General features: G+C 44.4%; 1 protein-coding gene and 1 long non-coding RNA gene across 5 annotated transcripts in view; one reads left to right on the forward strand and one right to left on the reverse strand.

The window, feature by feature from the left end:
• NFE2L2 (NFE2 like bZIP transcription factor 2) overlaps window positions 1-17,302 on the forward strand; it is a 35,312-nt gene that overhangs the window by 14,387 nt on the left and 3,623 nt on the right. For 3 of the 4 annotated variants that reach the window (XM_082689400.1, XM_082689403.1, XM_082689402.1), the window contains exon 2: window positions 16,616-16,882. In XM_082689400.1, coding sequence (XP_082545526.1) covers window positions 16,616-16,882 — 267 coding nt within the window. Of the gene's footprint in view, window positions 1-7,522; window positions 7,723-16,615; window positions 16,883-17,302 lie in introns of all 4 variants that reach the window. The other variant, XM_082689401.1, reaches the window with a different exon arrangement.
• Window positions 11,270-16,602, reverse strand: LOC309843733. The gene is made up of 2 exons (XR_014300320.1): window positions 12,391-16,602; window positions 11,270-11,418 (listed from the first exon to the last, which is right to left on the reverse strand). It is a non-coding gene; the product is annotated as an uncharacterized lncRNA (long non-coding RNA).

The following is a 17,302-nucleotide window of genomic DNA, read 5'->3' on the forward strand; positions in this document are numbered from 1 at the left end:
AGGAGCCAGAAGTTGCAGCTTTGCTGGAGGGATGGCTCTGTTTTCTTCTCCAAGGTGGCACAGAGGGACTTTGTTTCTTCGGGCCCTCCTCTAAGATTGATTCACTCTTATGGCCTTTATTCAGCTGTTACAGTCTCATCCTTGGCTTCCAAGCCTAGTGATGAGCAGTATTCACCCCAGAGAAGAAAAACAGACAATATCCTCCCTTTTGTCCTCCCCCGCGTGTTTTGCTTGTGAGCCCCAAGCCAACAGAGGGGGCATCTAACAATACCAGTGGTGGCAGCTGCGGTCTCTCGGGCTCTCCCCAGTGCTGGGCAGGGTGCTCGTGCTTCAGCACACTGATCGCCTCCTGTGCACTCTTGATTCTGCCCTGTGAGGTGGACATGATCCCTGTCTTGCAGGCAGAGAACCGAGGCCTCGAGAGGCAAAGCTATGGGATATTCCAGTGGCACATACTTCAGTTTCCTCATCAGTAGAATGGAGAGGACCCTGACCCTGGCGCTCTTACAGTTAAGCCAGAAAAGAACCAGCCCGAGAGCGAGCCCCCTGCACACCTTCAACAAACAGTGGCTGTGCTTGCTTACTGTTACCACGATTGTGTCTCTTCCCGGTCAGGGATGATTGATGTTGGGGGGGCTCGGATTTCTTGAGCACACCTGAAAGAAAAAAAAAAACCCTCCTTGAATTCTAGCTGTGTAGTGGCATGAACATTCATGCCCCTTTTTGCTCTTTGCTGTAAACATTCTCCTGTGGTCTTCCTTGTGCATGTCCCTCATCTTGGGCACTGAAGTCTCAGAGACAGAAAACCAGTCCGTGGCAAGACCTCACAAGTGCCCTGGAACCATAGAGGGCCTCCTGCTGCCCTGGTCTCCCCTGGGGGACCCTGCAGCCTTTCTGCCAGATTCCCTGTAGTGATGCGGATAGATAAGCCATCTCATTGAACTCCTTGCCAGACAGACTCCTTCACTCGTGGCAGAATTGCTTACTCTGGGGTTCTTGGTCTGGCAAAGAAGCAGTGTCCACAGGCAAATTGAACGAACAGAAAGAGTTTGGGGAATAGAAGTGTATTAGTACAAGGCCATATCCAAACATGAACTGAGCTGATCTGATCCTGCAACCTTGTCCTCTTCCCAATCCTACCCCTTCTTTTAGTCTTTCAGGACTGAAATGTTGCTTTTGTAATAGCTACCCCTGAGTAACTGGCCTTAAGGAATAGAATGGTAAAGGGAAAGAAGACCTTCTAGAAAACCCTTGAGGGGTTTTCTAGAAACTTTCTTGTACTCACTACCCTTTGATGTTGCCATACAGCTGTCTGTACATAAATAAATAATGACCTTACCTTCTATGTTTTATGTAGTAGTTAGACCCAGAAGCCTAAAAATTAGAGGCTTTTCATGTTCATTTGACATCGCAACAGGAGTTGAACTTATTAACAGCTTTAATAACTCAGCCCTGGTTGTCCTTTATATTTTTAAGGGGCATTACATACTTTTTTTTTTCTCCTACAGAAAACAACTCTGTGAGGCTAGTCTTAGTGTCCCAGTTACTCCTGATAGGGGTGGCACAGTGAGGCCAGGTGGCCAGCTCCAGGCTACTCTCTGCAGTTAGTTAACAGCAGAAGCCTAGCTTATTCTGACCTGGGTTGGATCTCATGGTCATCTAAGAGATGGGGGTCTTTTGCTTCAGTTTCCTTGCTCCAAAAGGGGATGATTATTATACTACCGACCTTGCAGCTTGGTGTGAGTAAATGAGATAATAGACACAAGTACTTGCAGAAGTGTCGAGTACGTGGAAAGTGCACAGTAAAGGGTAGGCATCATCATTAGTATGACTTCGATTGCGTCATACCTCTCTTTATCTGGATTTGGAATCCTATGGCACAGTGATCTTTCATTCTCAAATCTTAATGTGGAGGCTCACCAGGTAACCCTTGACTTTACATATTCATTTAACAAGTTAATTGAAAAGATTTACATTAAGGAAGATAAAAGATTTCTGTACAGATCTTAAGAGCATGAAATAGGGTATGTACACTAATTACAATTTTTCTCTAAGAGGTCCAGCTTGCTGCCTGGCGGTTGGCAACAACAGTGGGTATTGTGCGTCCTCAAACGTATGCATCTGAAAGTAGCTGAAATAGTTTGCCAGTTCAGCTTAATTCATATCCTTAGTTGGAACAGATAGTGCTTCCCCATCACCTAAGTCCCCTGTGTCTCCCCCATTCTTCCGATGACCTTTGCAATAGTCTGGTATTTGTGTGGCATCTGGACTAGACAAGTGCTGAGGGACCATCAAGGTCCGGTCAGTCATTAAGAGCCCCGTTAGGCATTCAGAGTCACACTGGCACTTGCAGGTCGCTGTAGTAGCTTTTTACAAATAATTGCTAGCGGCATAAGTACTACCTAGTGAAGTTTGGAAGACTTAATGCTCCCATTGTATCCTCAGGAAGAAATTTGCAAAACAGAAGAGTTGGCTCACTAGAATTTTTCCCATAGGAGTGTGGAGGGCTGACTTTGTTAAGTTCCCTCTGAGCTGTGCCCCATCATTAACCAGCTTGTCACTTCTGAGCCCTTGAAATGGGACTAATGCAACGTAGAAACTGAATTTTTAATTTCAGTGGATTTTACTTTAAGCTTAACTAAACAAAAAAAATTTAGAAGAGAAATGGTGTTAAGATTTTTTGTTACTTTTATTCTGGGAGTGCACTACACGTGATGTGGTCATGACCATGAGATCTGTTGTAGTGGATATTGAGTGTGCTCTCCACGTCTGATACCTCACTGATAATTTTAAATTTTTGGTTATGTGTTAAAATGATTTTTTTAATTTATTGGATTAAATATCTTGTTAAAATTAAATTCACCTTTTTTTTTGTCTTTTCACTAAGGCTACTAAGAATTTTTATTTTTTTTAATAAGATTCTTTTATTTATTTGACAGCGACAGATCACAAGTAGGCAGAGAGGCAGGCAGAGAGAGAGGGGGAAGCAGGCTTCCTGCTGAGCAGAGAGCCTGGATGCGGGGCTCTATCCCAGGACCCTGAGATCATGACCTGAGCTGAAGGCAGAGGCTTAACCCACTGAACTGCCCAGGTGCCCCCCCCCAAGTTTTTAAATGATACAGGTGGCTTGTATTATTTTTCTGTTGGACAGTACTGCTTTAGAGCATCTATTACAGGTAGCTAAAATTAGCTTGTCTTAAAATTCAAAATTAGATTTCAGACTTACATTTTGGACATCATACAGTCAGAGTTATTTAGAGGAAGGGATCTTAGGAGTTACCTAACCCAGGCTTGTCCTTTGTCAGAGGAAGAACCCGGAGCTAAAACATACGGTTAAATGGCAGGACTAGATGGGGACTGGAAACCGGTGTTCTTGATAGCCTACTTACTGCCTTGGGTCTGTGGTTTGGTTGGCCTTGGAAAGGGCTGCAAAGAACTTAAACTTCCCCAGCTGCAGTCTGAAGAAAAGGCTTTTCAGAAGAAATTATTTTCCATGGTAAGGAAAAATAATTTTTTTGCTTTGCCTACCAGTGGACAGGATGGTCGATTCCGGGTTTGACATGTGTTTTTGTTGGGCTGTATAATGATAGTCATGGGGGAATAGTAATAAGGTAAAAATAATTCCCATGCTTTGTGTGAACATTTACTTTGGAAACCTCCACACATCTAGCTTTCATACTTTAAGAAGTCCTGTTCCCAAAGCCAGAGGATTTTAAACCAGACCACAGCTTTTGTCCTTGAGAAAAAGGCTAAGAGCTTGACTTCATGTATTTATTCTTTAGGTAGGTTGTCTTATGTCATTTGGTAAAAGTCTAGGTCTGTTTTATGGTATTGTTTTACAAGGGTAGAAAAACTGATTGAAAGAAAGAAGCCACCACAAACTACAAGGAACACCCTTAGAGCGAACCTGAATTTTATTTGTATTTTGAGGCATTATGATTTACCAGGTGGTGATTCGATTTATGAGTATGTCTATCAGATTAGAGGAGGCTGCTTCTGCCTAAAACACAGGTGACAAGTATGCAACCTTTGACATGCAGCCCTTCTCAACCTCAGTTTCTTCATCCCGCTGATGTTCACACAGAGTAACGTGAGGATTAAATGACGTAAGAACGCACGTGAGGGGTGCTTGGGAGACTCAGTTGGGGAGTCTTTCTGACTCTCGATTTCGGCTCCGGGTCATGATCTCAGGGCTGTGAGATCGAGAGCCCCGAGGTGGGCTCCGCCCTGGGCATAGAGTCTGCTTAAGATTCTCCGTCTCCCTTTCCCTACCCCTTTGCCCCTCGCTGGCGTGCACATGTGCTCACTCACTCTCTCCCTCTTTGACATAAAAAAAAAAAAAATGTTTGTGAAAGAGCTTTCTGATCTTAAAGCACTGTGTTTTGGGCTGCTGTCTTCAATGGCTTTCTTTCTCATACATAGTATAGAACTAGCTCTTGGACTGCACTTGTTCTCAGTGAACCTTGATGATTCCATCAAGTTTGGAATGTGCATATAGTGGGTCCATGGCCTTATCTCTGGGATTTGGGGATTTGGAACACTGTCCCCTCTGTCCACGTTGATTCTGAGTTGCTTTTGTTGTGGTAGCAGAGACGATCTGCCTGAAGCAGCTTACCTCTCTTGTGTTGAACAGGGGCAGTCTTCAGGAAGCTATTTAGAGCTTGGGAGTGGCGGAAGGAAAGTCCTGCACAGAAAAAGGCATGTTAGACATTGGTCAAATAACAGGGTTTTATAGGCCATTAATTTGGCTGCATGAGTCAGTGCCACACAACAGTTTTGTGAAGGTCTGTTTTCAGAGTAATTCCTAATATTTCTTGTGTCCTAAGTAATAGACGTTGCAGTAGAAAGTCCCCCTTAAAATCTAATTTGTGTTAGGTTGACCATATGACCCCTCCTTGGTTCTGCTTCATCATATGAGACCTAGGGACAGTTACTCATTTAGCCTCTCGTGGCCTCAGGAACCTCATTTATAAACCTGGGGTTTGGACTGTGGTCTCCCAAGATCACGGTCAGCTGTTCCTAGTCTGTGCGTACTCTATATGTAATTTAATAACCAAGAAACCTCTGTTCCTGAGAGATTCATTCCGAGAAAGAATGCTTTCTCCTAGTCTTTAAGAACTTGGGAGAAGGGCAACTAGGCTGGACTTGCTTTTTTTCTTTGACATTTGCCTTGTCCATGAGAAAGGCAGAGGTTTCTGGTTCTGCCTGACCTGCTGTGGTATTTCCGCTGTTGAGGCCTTGCCCGGCCTCTACCTTACCTGTGTGTACCGCTGGCCTCTCCTTCTCTTGCTCCTACAAATGTTCGCTAGCTCCAAAGGCAACAACCAAGGTTAAGTTGGCAGGAGCAAGGCTGGACCTAGACTGGTGGTTAGAGAAGATCTGCTTGCTGGTCAACCGACTGTGATGTTTATCTCACTGTTAGCCTTAATTTCATTATTAAAAGGTAGAGGGAGGGGCTGGTCTTGAAATGGTTCTGGAGTTAACATAGGAGATCTTGTACAGTTAATACACGTTTATCGTGAGGGTACCACATACCAATATGATACAGGTACGCTGGACACGTGAGTGGGAGATGGGCACCCCACACAGTGTTGGGGGTAGTGTAAAAGGCACAGCTGCTGCGCAGAGCTGTCCGGCAGTATCTGACCTCATGACAGGTGCCCGCGCAGTTAGCCCTTGAACAACACAGGTTTGAGCTGTGCTGGCCAGGTCTGCTTATACACAGATGTTTTTGGCTACACGTATTTTCTCTTTCTTCTGATTTTTCTTAATAATGTTTTTCTTTTCTCTAGCTTACTTTATTGTAAGAATATAATGTATAATGCATAGAACATACAAAACCAGTGTTAATCTACTGTTTGTTACTGGTGAGGCTTCTGGTCCAAAGTTACACATGGGTTTTTTTGTTGTTTTGTTTTGTTTTAGATTTGATTTATTTTTTAGACAGAGAGAGAGAGAGAGAGAGAGAGAGAGAACACAAGTAGGCAAAGTGCAGGCAGAGGGAGAGAGAGAAGCAGGCTCTCTGCTGAGCAAGGAGCCCGATATGGGACTCGATCCCAGGACTCTGGGATCATGACCTGAGCCAAAGGCAGCCACTTAACCGACTGAGCCACCCAGGCGTCCCTACACATGGGTTTTTGACTGTGGAGAGGTTGGTGCCACTGACTTCCACGTCATTCAAGGGTCAGCTGTATTGTTTGACCCAGCAGTTCCACTTATAATTCTGTATTCCACGGATGTCTTCACACACTTATGGAATGATTTCTGTACAAGGATATTCATTATAGTGTTATTTGTTGTAGTAAAAGATCCAAAAATCACTTCAAAACCCATTGAGGGACTAATGAAATGATTATATTATGAAATAATACATTATTCTAGTGCATCTTTATGGTGAAATACCGCTCAGCCATTAAAAATAATGGAACCAGGAGTCTGGCTGGCTTCATCAGTGAAGTGTGTGACTTGATCTCAGGGTCATAAGTTCAAGCTGCATGTTGGGTATAGAGATTACTTAAAAATAAAATCTTAAAAAATAATAATAATACTAGAACATCTCTATGCCCTGATTTAGAACTGTCTCCAAAATACATTAGAAAGCACAATGATAATACGCTATTTGTGTGTATTTAATAGACTATCTTCCTAAGAAAACACAAAAAATTGATGCCAGCAGTTGCCTTGGGGAAGGTAACTAGGTGATTACTTTTGCATCTTTTAAATTCTGTACCACAAACACATGTGTTATCTATTTGAAAAAGAACATTGTGCTGCCCTAAAGTCGTTCGCAGTTGAATCAGAGCATTTTAAGAGAACCCAGAGAGGACATAAGGAAGTATGGGGTAACTACTGTCTTTACGGGAAGGTAGACTGAGATGTGGATGTCTCCTGGTACAGCTAAATCCACCTGATTTGCCAGCAGTCACCAGGGCAGCAGGTCTGAGTGTAAAGAGTCAGCTTCCAAGTCTTCCTGGCCTGCCTGGGGAGGGGGCACTGGGGCTAAAGCAGTTTCCAGACCTTGTCCTGCTGGGGCGGGAATGCCAGGCAGCGGCCCCATGGCTTGGGAAGAGCTGGGCAGGCCCAGAGTCTGTTCTGAGTTGGAGTCCTGGCTCTGCTGCTTGCCAGACATGTGATTTGGGGCAGGGTTCCTTGGTGCCCAAAGCGCAAGTGTGTTCATCCCTAAATGAAGATAAACCAGCTCCCTGGGGCACTGCGGGGAGGCCGGAATGAGATCTTGCCCGCGAATAGCCCATGAGTGCTTGGCAAAGGCCAGCTGTAATAAGAGCCCACAGGCTGGCAAGTTAGAGCAAGAGAGGTTCATTTAAAAATTAAGATGGAGCAAAAATGTATCAGTGTATCTTTTCCCTTCTGCCAAATAACTTGGAAGAGTTGCAGAGTAGAGAGGTTGGTAGTTTGGGAATCCTTGACCTCTGACCTTGGGGCAAGTCATTTCATCCTCAGGCCTGTTTCCCTGTTTGAAAAATGAACGGGGCGTCTGTGTGAGCTCTGTGGTCCCTTCCAGTTGCAGCATTCTGTGACCATGTGGCAGGAGCAGTAATGCCCAGCTCAGCTGACACTTAGTCACGCTGACAGAGAAGTCCACATGGGGAGGAAGTCTCTGCATCGGAGAATTGTCCTTGTTCTGGAGAAGCCGCGCCCCTGTGGGGAGAATGGGCGGGCACACACTACCACCACCAAGAGAGGAGACCAGGAATGCCTAAAGTGAGCGGAGTGGTGAGGTGTTCATCCTTCTCTGTTCTCTCCACCTCCATTACCTCCTTTGCTTTCAGATGTTCGCTTGGAGTAGACCTTTGCAGACCAGGCGTAACCCTTGTTTATCGAGTGGGACATTCACGTCCACATAATTGTGACTCTGTTGGTTGTGACCTCGCTGAGGTCTGTCTGTGCAGTTTAGTGATACTTGCCTTCATGCTGCCTTGGCTTCTGTGTGCCGCTCAGCGTGTCTGAACTAAGATCAGAGACTGTCTTTGTTTACGGTCCCCCCGGGCACCTTGCACAGTTGCTGGTGTCTGAGAGGTGCTCTGTACACACGTGTTAGATGGGGAGGCGGAGTGATGATCCGTGTACGGTAGTTACAGGCACAAGTCTTGTTGCTCTTGACCCACCCCCCTTATTATAACTACCACCATCCCAGTAAAATGAGGTTTTAGCCATCAGCAGCTCATTTTTTTTTTTTTTTTTCAGGAAATAACTTCATACTCAGAAGACGGCATGTTAAAAAAAAAAGCTAAAAAGCAGACCCCTTAGAATGTATTTTAACAAATCTACAATTTAAAAAGGAAAGCAAAACTTAGTGTTTTAGGTAGTTTCTATGTATTACCACATTTCCTGTGTCTGTATTTAATATTCAGCACGCACCCTCGCCCTGGCAAACAAGGTCTCTGGCTAGTGGCCGTCACCTACCACATAGTGCTGACTCAGCTTCCCAGCCTGGGTGACTCCCCTGATTCTTACTTCTTCTTCTTTTTTTTTTTTTTAAGATTTTTATTTATTTATTTGACAGACAGAGATTATAAGTAGGCAGAGAGGCAGGCAGAGAGAGAGAAGAGGAAGCAGGCTCCCTGCTGAGCAGAGAGCCCCATGCAGGGTTCAATCCCAAGACCCTGGGATCATGACCTAAGCCAAAGGCAGAGGCTTTAACCCACTGAGCCACCCAGGCGCCCCTGATTCTTACTTCTTAAAGCTAATAGTAGACAGTTAAATCTGAAAAGGAGCTTTAAGCTTGAAATAAATAATTTCTTTTTATAAATGCATGACCCTGGGGCACCTGGTTGGCTCAGATGGTTAAGCATCTGCCTTTGGCTTAGGTCTTGATACAGGGTCCTGGGATCCAGCCCCGCATCAGGCTCCCTGCTGAGCAGGGAGCCTGCCTCTCCCTCCACCTGCCACTCCCCCTGCTTGTTCTCTCTCTCTCTCTTTCTGACAAATGAGTAAGTAAAATCTTAAAAAAAAAAAAAAAAATGCAGGACCCAAAGAGGGTGAAGGATCACACAGGGTGTTTAGAAGTAGCAGAAGTGGCTGTAAAGAGCCCAGCCTTTGAGTTGTGCTGGAGCACTGCTCCTCCCTCCTGGCGGCCACCCTGTTGGAGGAAGGCACACCAGGATGGGCAGACAGCGCTGTTGGACCTCAGCATGGATGGGTGAGCCAAAAACAAATGCAAAAGAGGGGCGCCTGGGTGGCTCAGTGGGTTAAGCCTCTGCCTTAGGGTCAGGTCATGGTCCCAGGGTCCCCACATCAGGCTCACTGCTCAGTGGAGCCTGCCTCTCTGCCTACTTGTGAACTCTGTCTGTCAAATCAATAAAATCTTTTTTTAAATAATGCAAAAGAGGGGCACCTGGGTGGCTCATTGGGTTAATCCTCTGCCTTCGGCTCGGGTCATGATCTCAGGGTCCTGGGATCGAGCCCCACATCCAGCTCTCTGCTCAGCAGGGGGCCTGCTTCCTCCTCTCTGCCTGTGTCTCTGACTACTTGTGATCTCTGTCTATCAAATAAATAAATAAAATCTTTAAAAAAATTAAAAATGCAAAAGAGTTTATAAAAATGTATCATCAAGTTTGCTTATCAAACCAAGCCATTCTCCTGGCAAACTCAGGGTAAGCTGTCGTCCTAGAAGCCCTCCCAGGCCTGGCAGCCCCATCCACCCAAATACCCAGAAGAAGTCTGTTGGGACACAGGTGTGAAACTTCTCATGGAAGACTTGGATCTGTATACTTTTTGCAGCAGGTGGGCTCACCGACCCTTTTGGAAATGCAGTGTCCTTTCCGACTTCTTTTTGGCTAAACACGTACATGCCTCCTGAGCAAACCAGCAGTCCAAGTTCCTATTCTGTTCACTGTCTGGTTTTGCTTTATCTTTGTATTGTGTTTGCAGCTTGTAGACAAGCATAATGGGTGAGAGTTCCAGTAAACCGGCTGGATCATATTTCTTAGACTGAGTCATTGCTGAGAAACTTGTTTGTGAACAGGAAGCAGCCCATGAAAATGTCTGTACATAGTAACATGCCAGACTCGGGAAACTGGACCGTTTTCCAGTTGCGAGACAGAAAGTTGGGAAGGACGGTTCTAGTCCTCAGGGAAGAGCAAACTTGTGATCTTGGTATATGTGAGAGAATATTTATTGTTAGAAATCGCTGGTTGTTGAAGATTGGAGAAATAATCGTCCGTAAGATTTCTCTAAAAGGAAAACTTGGACTAGTGGTAACTATTACTACTTACTAGGAGCCTCTGCAGACATAGAACTTTGTTAGGCCAGTTATTTTTAAAAATGGAGCTGTAGTGGGCGCCTGGGTGGCTCAGTGGGTTAAGCCGCTGCCTTCGGCTCAGGTCATGATCTCAGGGTCCTGGGATCGAGTCCCGCATCGGGCTCTCTGCTCAGCAGGAAGCCTGCTTCCCTCTCTCTCTCTGCCTGCCTCTCCATCTGCTTGTGATTTCTCTCTGTCAAATAAATAAATAAAATCTTTAAAAAAAAAAAATGGAGCTGTAGTTACACAGAAGTTAACTCAGTGACATCTGTACTTGACCTAGATGGCTGAAAGGCCCCTTCCACACCTAACATTCTGTGGTTTTACATATGAGCATACATACACACACACACACACACACACACACACACACACACACCACTTTGTGACTCTTATCTACTTCACAGTTACTGTAGCAAATATATTTAAATGTTAGCCCACCAGTCCAGTAGAACCAACAGTGCAAGAATAACCTGTCATCTGCCTTCTCTAGAATGCTCACTGAAAAAACAATTGGCATTGTGTTGTCTATCTTCTACCTTTTTTTTTTAATTAATTTAATTATTTGTGAGAGCGAGCACAAGCAGGGGGAGCAGCAGGCAGAGGGAGAAGCAGGCTCCCCAGCACATTACTCAGTCCTAGAACCCTGGGATCACAATCTGAGCCGAAGGCAGAGGCTTAACCAGCTGAGCCACCCAAGTGTCCCTGTTGTGTATCTTCTTGTAATGAAGCAGTGGAAGAGAAGCTAAGAGAAGTGAATGGGCAGATAATTATTTATGAAATATAATAGTCTTCAGTGAAACATATTTTAAAACCACACCTGCTTGTTGTCATTTTATTTTTTTTAATATTTTATTTATTTATTTGATAGAGACAACAAGAAAGATAACAGAAGCAGCACTCCCCTGCTCAGCGGGCAGCCCGATGTGGGGCTCAGTCCCAGGACCCTGGGATCATGACCTGAGCCAAAGGCAGATGCCCGACGATTGAGCCACCCAGGCGCCCCTATCATTTTACTTGATTTATTAAGGACTGTGACTTGTGAGTCAAGAAGAGATTTGTTGTTTTATCATTCCTTCAGAATTTGAGCAGGCCCTTGGTTGTGTTGTAGCCCACTTGGCTCTTCATGTCAGATAGCAGGATAGGACTCGTTCCATCTGGTTTTGATAAAAAATATTTGAGTATCTTCTGTCAAAAAAATATTAACCCAGATACCCAGATTTCATTTTCAGATGAATAATGTAACCACCTGGGCATAATCGAAAGACTGACATGAATGGGGATCTTGGACTCTGAATGCCAGTAATTAATATTTGGATGAAGGAGAGATCTCAAGGAGAATAGACTTTAAAAGCCTCATTTATTACTTTCTTAATGGAAATACATGATTTTTAGGAGTAGCTGGAGACATGGTTTCATGCTTACACAGTAAAATAGAAAGTGAGGAGTTTTCATTTTCTGTTCACAAGCTTCGTACTCTACAGAGTTAATTTTTTAAGTTGATTGGTGATTTGTTTTTAGAAGCAAACTTCCCACTGCCTTCCCATCCTCAAGACAATAAAGTACGGGAGAGGGAGGGGAGGGCAGTGGGTTGGGAGGTGCAAGTCTCATTTACATGTGTGAATATATTATAGAAGCCATTGTATTTTTCATTTCAGATATTTTCCCAGAGCTTCAGATTACAGAATTTCTTAAGAGGAGATGATGCTATCTTGCCTTATCTTTTTTAATTTTTTGGATCATCTGAGTATGAAAAATGCTGACTTGTTCAAGGCCTTTCTCCTTTCTTTATCCTGGAACAGAGATGTTTGTTTTGAAGTGGTATAAGTTAATAATCCAACTTCAGATTCCCCGTAAAATGTGTAATAGATTACACAGATGGCAAATGATGATATATACATTTTAAATATGAAGAATTCCTTTGGACCAGATGGTGATTTAATGCGAATTGTCAAACATTTATGTTTCTTATTAAATTGTCATCTTTTGTGTAAGCCAAGCTAGTAGCATAATTTGCAACACACCCAGGAATCACTAAAGGACAACAACAAAAAAATTCACGATGCTGAGCGGCTCCATATGGCGTGTGAAGGCTCGCAGCCAGCTCTTTGCTTAGTCCGAAGGAATACCTGTTGGAATGCTGCGGGAGCTGTCCCCCTGCTTCCCGCTCCTTCCCCAGACTCGACTGAGCTGCCATTTAGCGTGGTGGCCTTCCTCTTCAGGGGCTTGGGAGGGGATTAGAAGCTCTTCTTTCTCAGGGCCTGGGATTTATGTGCCTTACAGCAGTTTTAGCTTTTCCTCAGGCATTTCCCTTCCCCACTGTCCGGTGTCCTGTTCTTGTTTGTTGATGGGCTCCACCCGGACGCCTTCCTCTCAGATGTAGCACGAGTGTCGTGTCGCAGGGATGGGTCATTTGTGGAAGAAGTCATGTGCCAGTCATGGGGCTCCTTGCAGGAAGTGCTCCCTGCCCGTGAGGGTAGCAAAGAACAGTCCTGAGGCCATGGGGCTCCCCAGCGGCAAGTCTTGGGTGGACACAGTTCTCATTTGCAACATAGAGCTTTGAGGATTTCAAACAATATCAAATCCCCAAAGGCGTGTTCTTTTGAAAATGATGTGGAAATGTGAGTAACACAGAGGATAATACATGAAGGCCAGGACAGGAAACCCATTGTTGCTTCATTATAAATTTGATCAGAACATCTGCTTTAAGGAATTCGAGGTGGTTAAGTCTACCCTTGCTTTTATTTTTAAGCAGAAGGTTTCTTTTAGAGATTTTTCATAGCAACAATAAACACTACGTCAAAATAAACTTTAAAACACAGAGGAAAAACCCTCTGAGGACACTTTGAAACCTGTTTTGGGCCCACTGTGACCTCACTGAAGGCTGCCCAGTCTGCATTAAGAACAAGTAGATGTTGTCACTTGAAACCTCTTTTGGTGGCATTCCTGGTGGAGACCGTAGGCTCGGGCTGGAGGGGCTGTTCTGCCTCCCTGGGCTGTGCATTGTTTCAGGTCGGAGAACAGGATATTCAAGAGCTGGGCGGGGTGATGCTTTGTGATCTGTGTTGTTGTCGTGTGTTGATAAAGTTCCGTCAAGGTGTCCTTTTCTGAGCCTGTTAGGGAAATGTTTAAAAATTGAATCCGTCAAGCTGTGCATTGAAGGGTAGTCCTGTCAGGAATCTAACGACAGTTGAATGGGTGTGGGTGGGTGTGTACATGAAAATAAACACAAAAGTGTGTGTTATGTGTTTTGGTTTTCAATGCATATGTTGCACAAGCCCATGAGTCTGTTTCAGACCCTCCCCGAAGGAGGAGGAACCAAGTAGCTTTGTCGCTGAAGGTTGTCTCGGTCTCCTGCTACACTTAGGCCCACAGCTTCATGATCATCCATTTGCCCCAAGTGTGATCTCACTCCTATGACAGCAAGTACTAGAACCATCGCTGCCAGCGTGCACAGCGACATTCGCATAGACTTCACATGTAAAGAGCGATTTCTTTCACGGCTCACTTGATCCACCAACATCTGCGGGAGGGGTGGGATAGAACAATTAGGTCGTGAACGTGGAGCTAAACCATCTGAACCCACTCAAGACAGCTCATCTGGAGAAGGAAAGGAAGGAATAGAGTTGTATCAACTCTTGGTGTGACCGCCACTGATAATTTTCGAGTAAATTACAGTAGAAATTTTCTTTCAGCCCATAGAACTGGGTTTTGGGGATACTCTGGAATATTGTGAGCAGGTATTTGCAGCATTAACTGCTTCAGTGTCTTTTCAGTTCTTTCAGGAACAAATCAAAACTGGGTGTTCTTTTGATCCTGGGATCGCTTGACAAGGAGAAGCCCCCGCCTGGGCATTCTGGGGAAGTGAGGGAGGGATGCGCCAGAGTGACCCCCAGCTGCAGGGACACGTGTGCGCATTTCTCTTCTGTTGCTCTGAAAAGCTTAGCACGCAGTCCGCATCCGTTTTTGAGAGGGACTGGAGTTCAGCTGAGACTGTGTGATCGTGCATTCTTTTAATTTTCAGCGCTGGCTTTTAGTGGATGTGAATAGTCTGAAGACCTTAGTCCAGTTCTCCGAGCTGGATGGGCTACTTGGCTGCATCTGAACCTACTGAGAAGCTACGACCTAACCAGATCAGAATTTTTTTTTTCCCCAGATCAGAATTGTAAAGATTATTTTTTTAAAGATTTTATTTATTTATTTGACAGAGAACGCTCGCAAGTAGGTAGAGCAGCAGGCAGAGAGAGAGGGGGAAGCAGGCTCCCCGCTGAGCAGAGAGCCCAATGTGGGGCTCTCTGCCAGGACCCTGAGATCATGACCAGAGCCGAAAGCAGAGGCTTAACTCACTGAGCTACCCAGGCACCCCAAGATCAGAATTTTGAAGTAGCTTTCTCTCTGCCTTTGGATAAAACATGTCCATTAAAATGGAGACCCATCATTTTTAACCTGGAAATGATTTTCGTGCTTACTGTTTGTGAGGAGCTTCATGAGGAACTAGCCACGTATGAATAAATGCTCTGTGGTTGCTGTGTTGTCATGGCCAGGAAGATGACTTGAGTGGATGTGCTCAATCCAGCCTTCCGTAAAGTGGCCACTTTTTCACACTACCAAGATGTTAAAGTGTGTGTGTGTGTGTGTGTGTGTGTGTGTGTGTGTGTGTGTGTGACAGTGGATTTTATATCCTGCCCACTGGTCAATGATCAGATTTTATACATTTTAGTGTAACCTGTGGTTTAAGACAGCACAAGTCCAAGTTTGGGCCTGCCCAGGACATATCCCTGTACACTTTCTAGCAGTCTCCCTTTGTTCTAAACCTTGGTATTTTCATCTGTAAAATAAGAATGTTGTCTGCATATGGTCGTCTTGTGGATCTCTTTGTATATAGAGTACTTCAAATGATGCTTGACATGTAGAAAGCCTTGGACAGACGTTGGCTGTAGTTCAGAAGAGCTACAGCTGTTCTAACTTTACCTGCCGTGTGTGGGGGACACTTTTCAACCCTGCTCGAGGCTAGAAGGATGATAAGCCCCAGGAGCAGTGTTTCGTGGTGTTTAGGATTCTCCCACCAAGGCTATAATCGCCTCTGCTGTCCATGTCGCTGTGCTGCGTTTAGGCTGGGTGGCCTGCTCCTCCTTTGTCTGGTAAAAATAGCCTGACTGCTCAGTGAAGCAATAACCATGTTATTTTTGTCCTTGGAGGTGGAAAGCAATAGAGTCCAGACACATGGGGCAACCTAGTGCGGCCCGCCATCACCGGGACCAAAAATGTCGGTGTTGGTTGTGCACACTGTGTCTACCCTGCCTTCGGGCCCCAGCTCCCTTCCCCCATGTCTTGATTTTTCTGGTCTCAATCTCATTATATTATTTTCAGTATTGATGAATTTCTTCAGTGGAGAGTGATTTAAATTTCCTATCTGTGTAGACTTCCCCAAAACGAAAGGTATAAATCAGAAAACTGCTTTTAACACATGGTTAGGAAAGTCTGGACATGGAACCAAGGCCTAGCTTTGTTACAGAAATCAAAATAACCATCCCTCATTGTAAGATTTTTGGTAACTTCCATCCTTCCCTGGAGCCATGGTTTTTTGTTTTTCATTTTGTGTTATTTTCTTAAGGCTGCTTGTGATTTCTCAGAAGCGAAACTAGTGAGCACTACCTCTTTCTCAAGGCAGCCTCTTGCTTCACCCATGGGTCACCAAATCACCATTAGCTAGGACTTTTCTTTACTAATTTGTTCACGTCTCAGGAGCTAAAACTCAAGTCAAGAGGAAATTGTTTTAATAAATGAGTCATGGGGACAAGAATAGCAAGAAATGATGGGGGGAAATAACTTCATGTAGGAAATACCAAAAGAAGGTGAAATTTCACAGCTGCTGGATTGACATTTAACAAGGGTCCCATTCCCCACCTTCCCTCCAGCTGTAAAATGGGTTTAGAAAAAATTCCACATATTTGAGCATGTTTTCCAAATTCCATTTCTTGTAAGAAACCAATGACTTGGAGTCCTGGCTGTAATTTCTGTATTCCATTAAACAAGTGTGGGATTTTTTTAAAATTCAAGAACTTTAATGTGCAGCATGTTACTTTGCTCTTTGGTGAACTCTGCCATCATCCAGTCGTTAATAATCAAGTAATAAGTGGTTAGAATGGATGGCTGTGTTTGTAGGTTGTTGTTTCTTTTAATGAATGGATTCATTGAATGGAATTAACTGTGCCCTTCCAGAACACTGGATCTGTGTTCCCTTTCAGATGGTCATTACCCTACCCCCATCAACAATGGCATAATGTAAATTATATAGTACCTGTCGTTTTAAAAACCATCTTAACTGTGGCTTTTTTTTTTTTTTTAACACAGGACATGGATTTGATTGACATACTTTGGAGGCAAGATATAGATCTTGGGGTAAGTCGAGAAGTATTTGACTTTAGTCAAAGACGGAAGGAGCACGAGCTGGAAAAACAGAAAAAACTTGAAAAGGAAAGACAAGAACAACTCCAAAAGGAACAAGAGAAAGCCTTTTTTGCTCAGTTACAACTAGATGAAGAAACAGGTGAATTCCTCCCAATTCAGCCAGCCCAACACATCCCATCAGAAACCAGCAGCTCTGCCAACTACTCCCAGGTACAAAAAACTCAGTTCTTGGGAAGGTGTCAGGGGTTAAGGAAGAGATACTGGCCCAAGAGTTAAAACGTCTGGATTTGCATTCCAGCTTTGCCTTTTTTACTGTCTTCATGACCAAATCAAGTCAGCTTCCCAACCTCAGCCTCCTGACGAGTTCAAACCTGACTGACTGCCCTCACAGAGTTGTAAGGAGTGCGAGGGCGTACGTTACATTGACAGCGCTTTGTAAGCTGTGGGAACAGAATGTGAGGATCTAGCAGTAATAAAACTACTAGTACAGATTGCTAGCATTTTGTTTATAGATGAGCAGTTGAAGCTCAGAGCACTCAAGAAATGGGGGAAGTCAAGATTGGAACCCAGATGGTCTTGGTGGTTTGATTCTGTGCTCTATACTAAACTGATCTCTGAAAGAAGATAAGT

Source organism: Mustela nivalis (assembly GCF_964662115.1).
Source record: "Mustela nivalis genome assembly, chromosome: 11".
NCBI lineage: Eukaryota > Metazoa > Chordata > Mammalia > Carnivora > Mustelidae > Mustela > Mustela nivalis.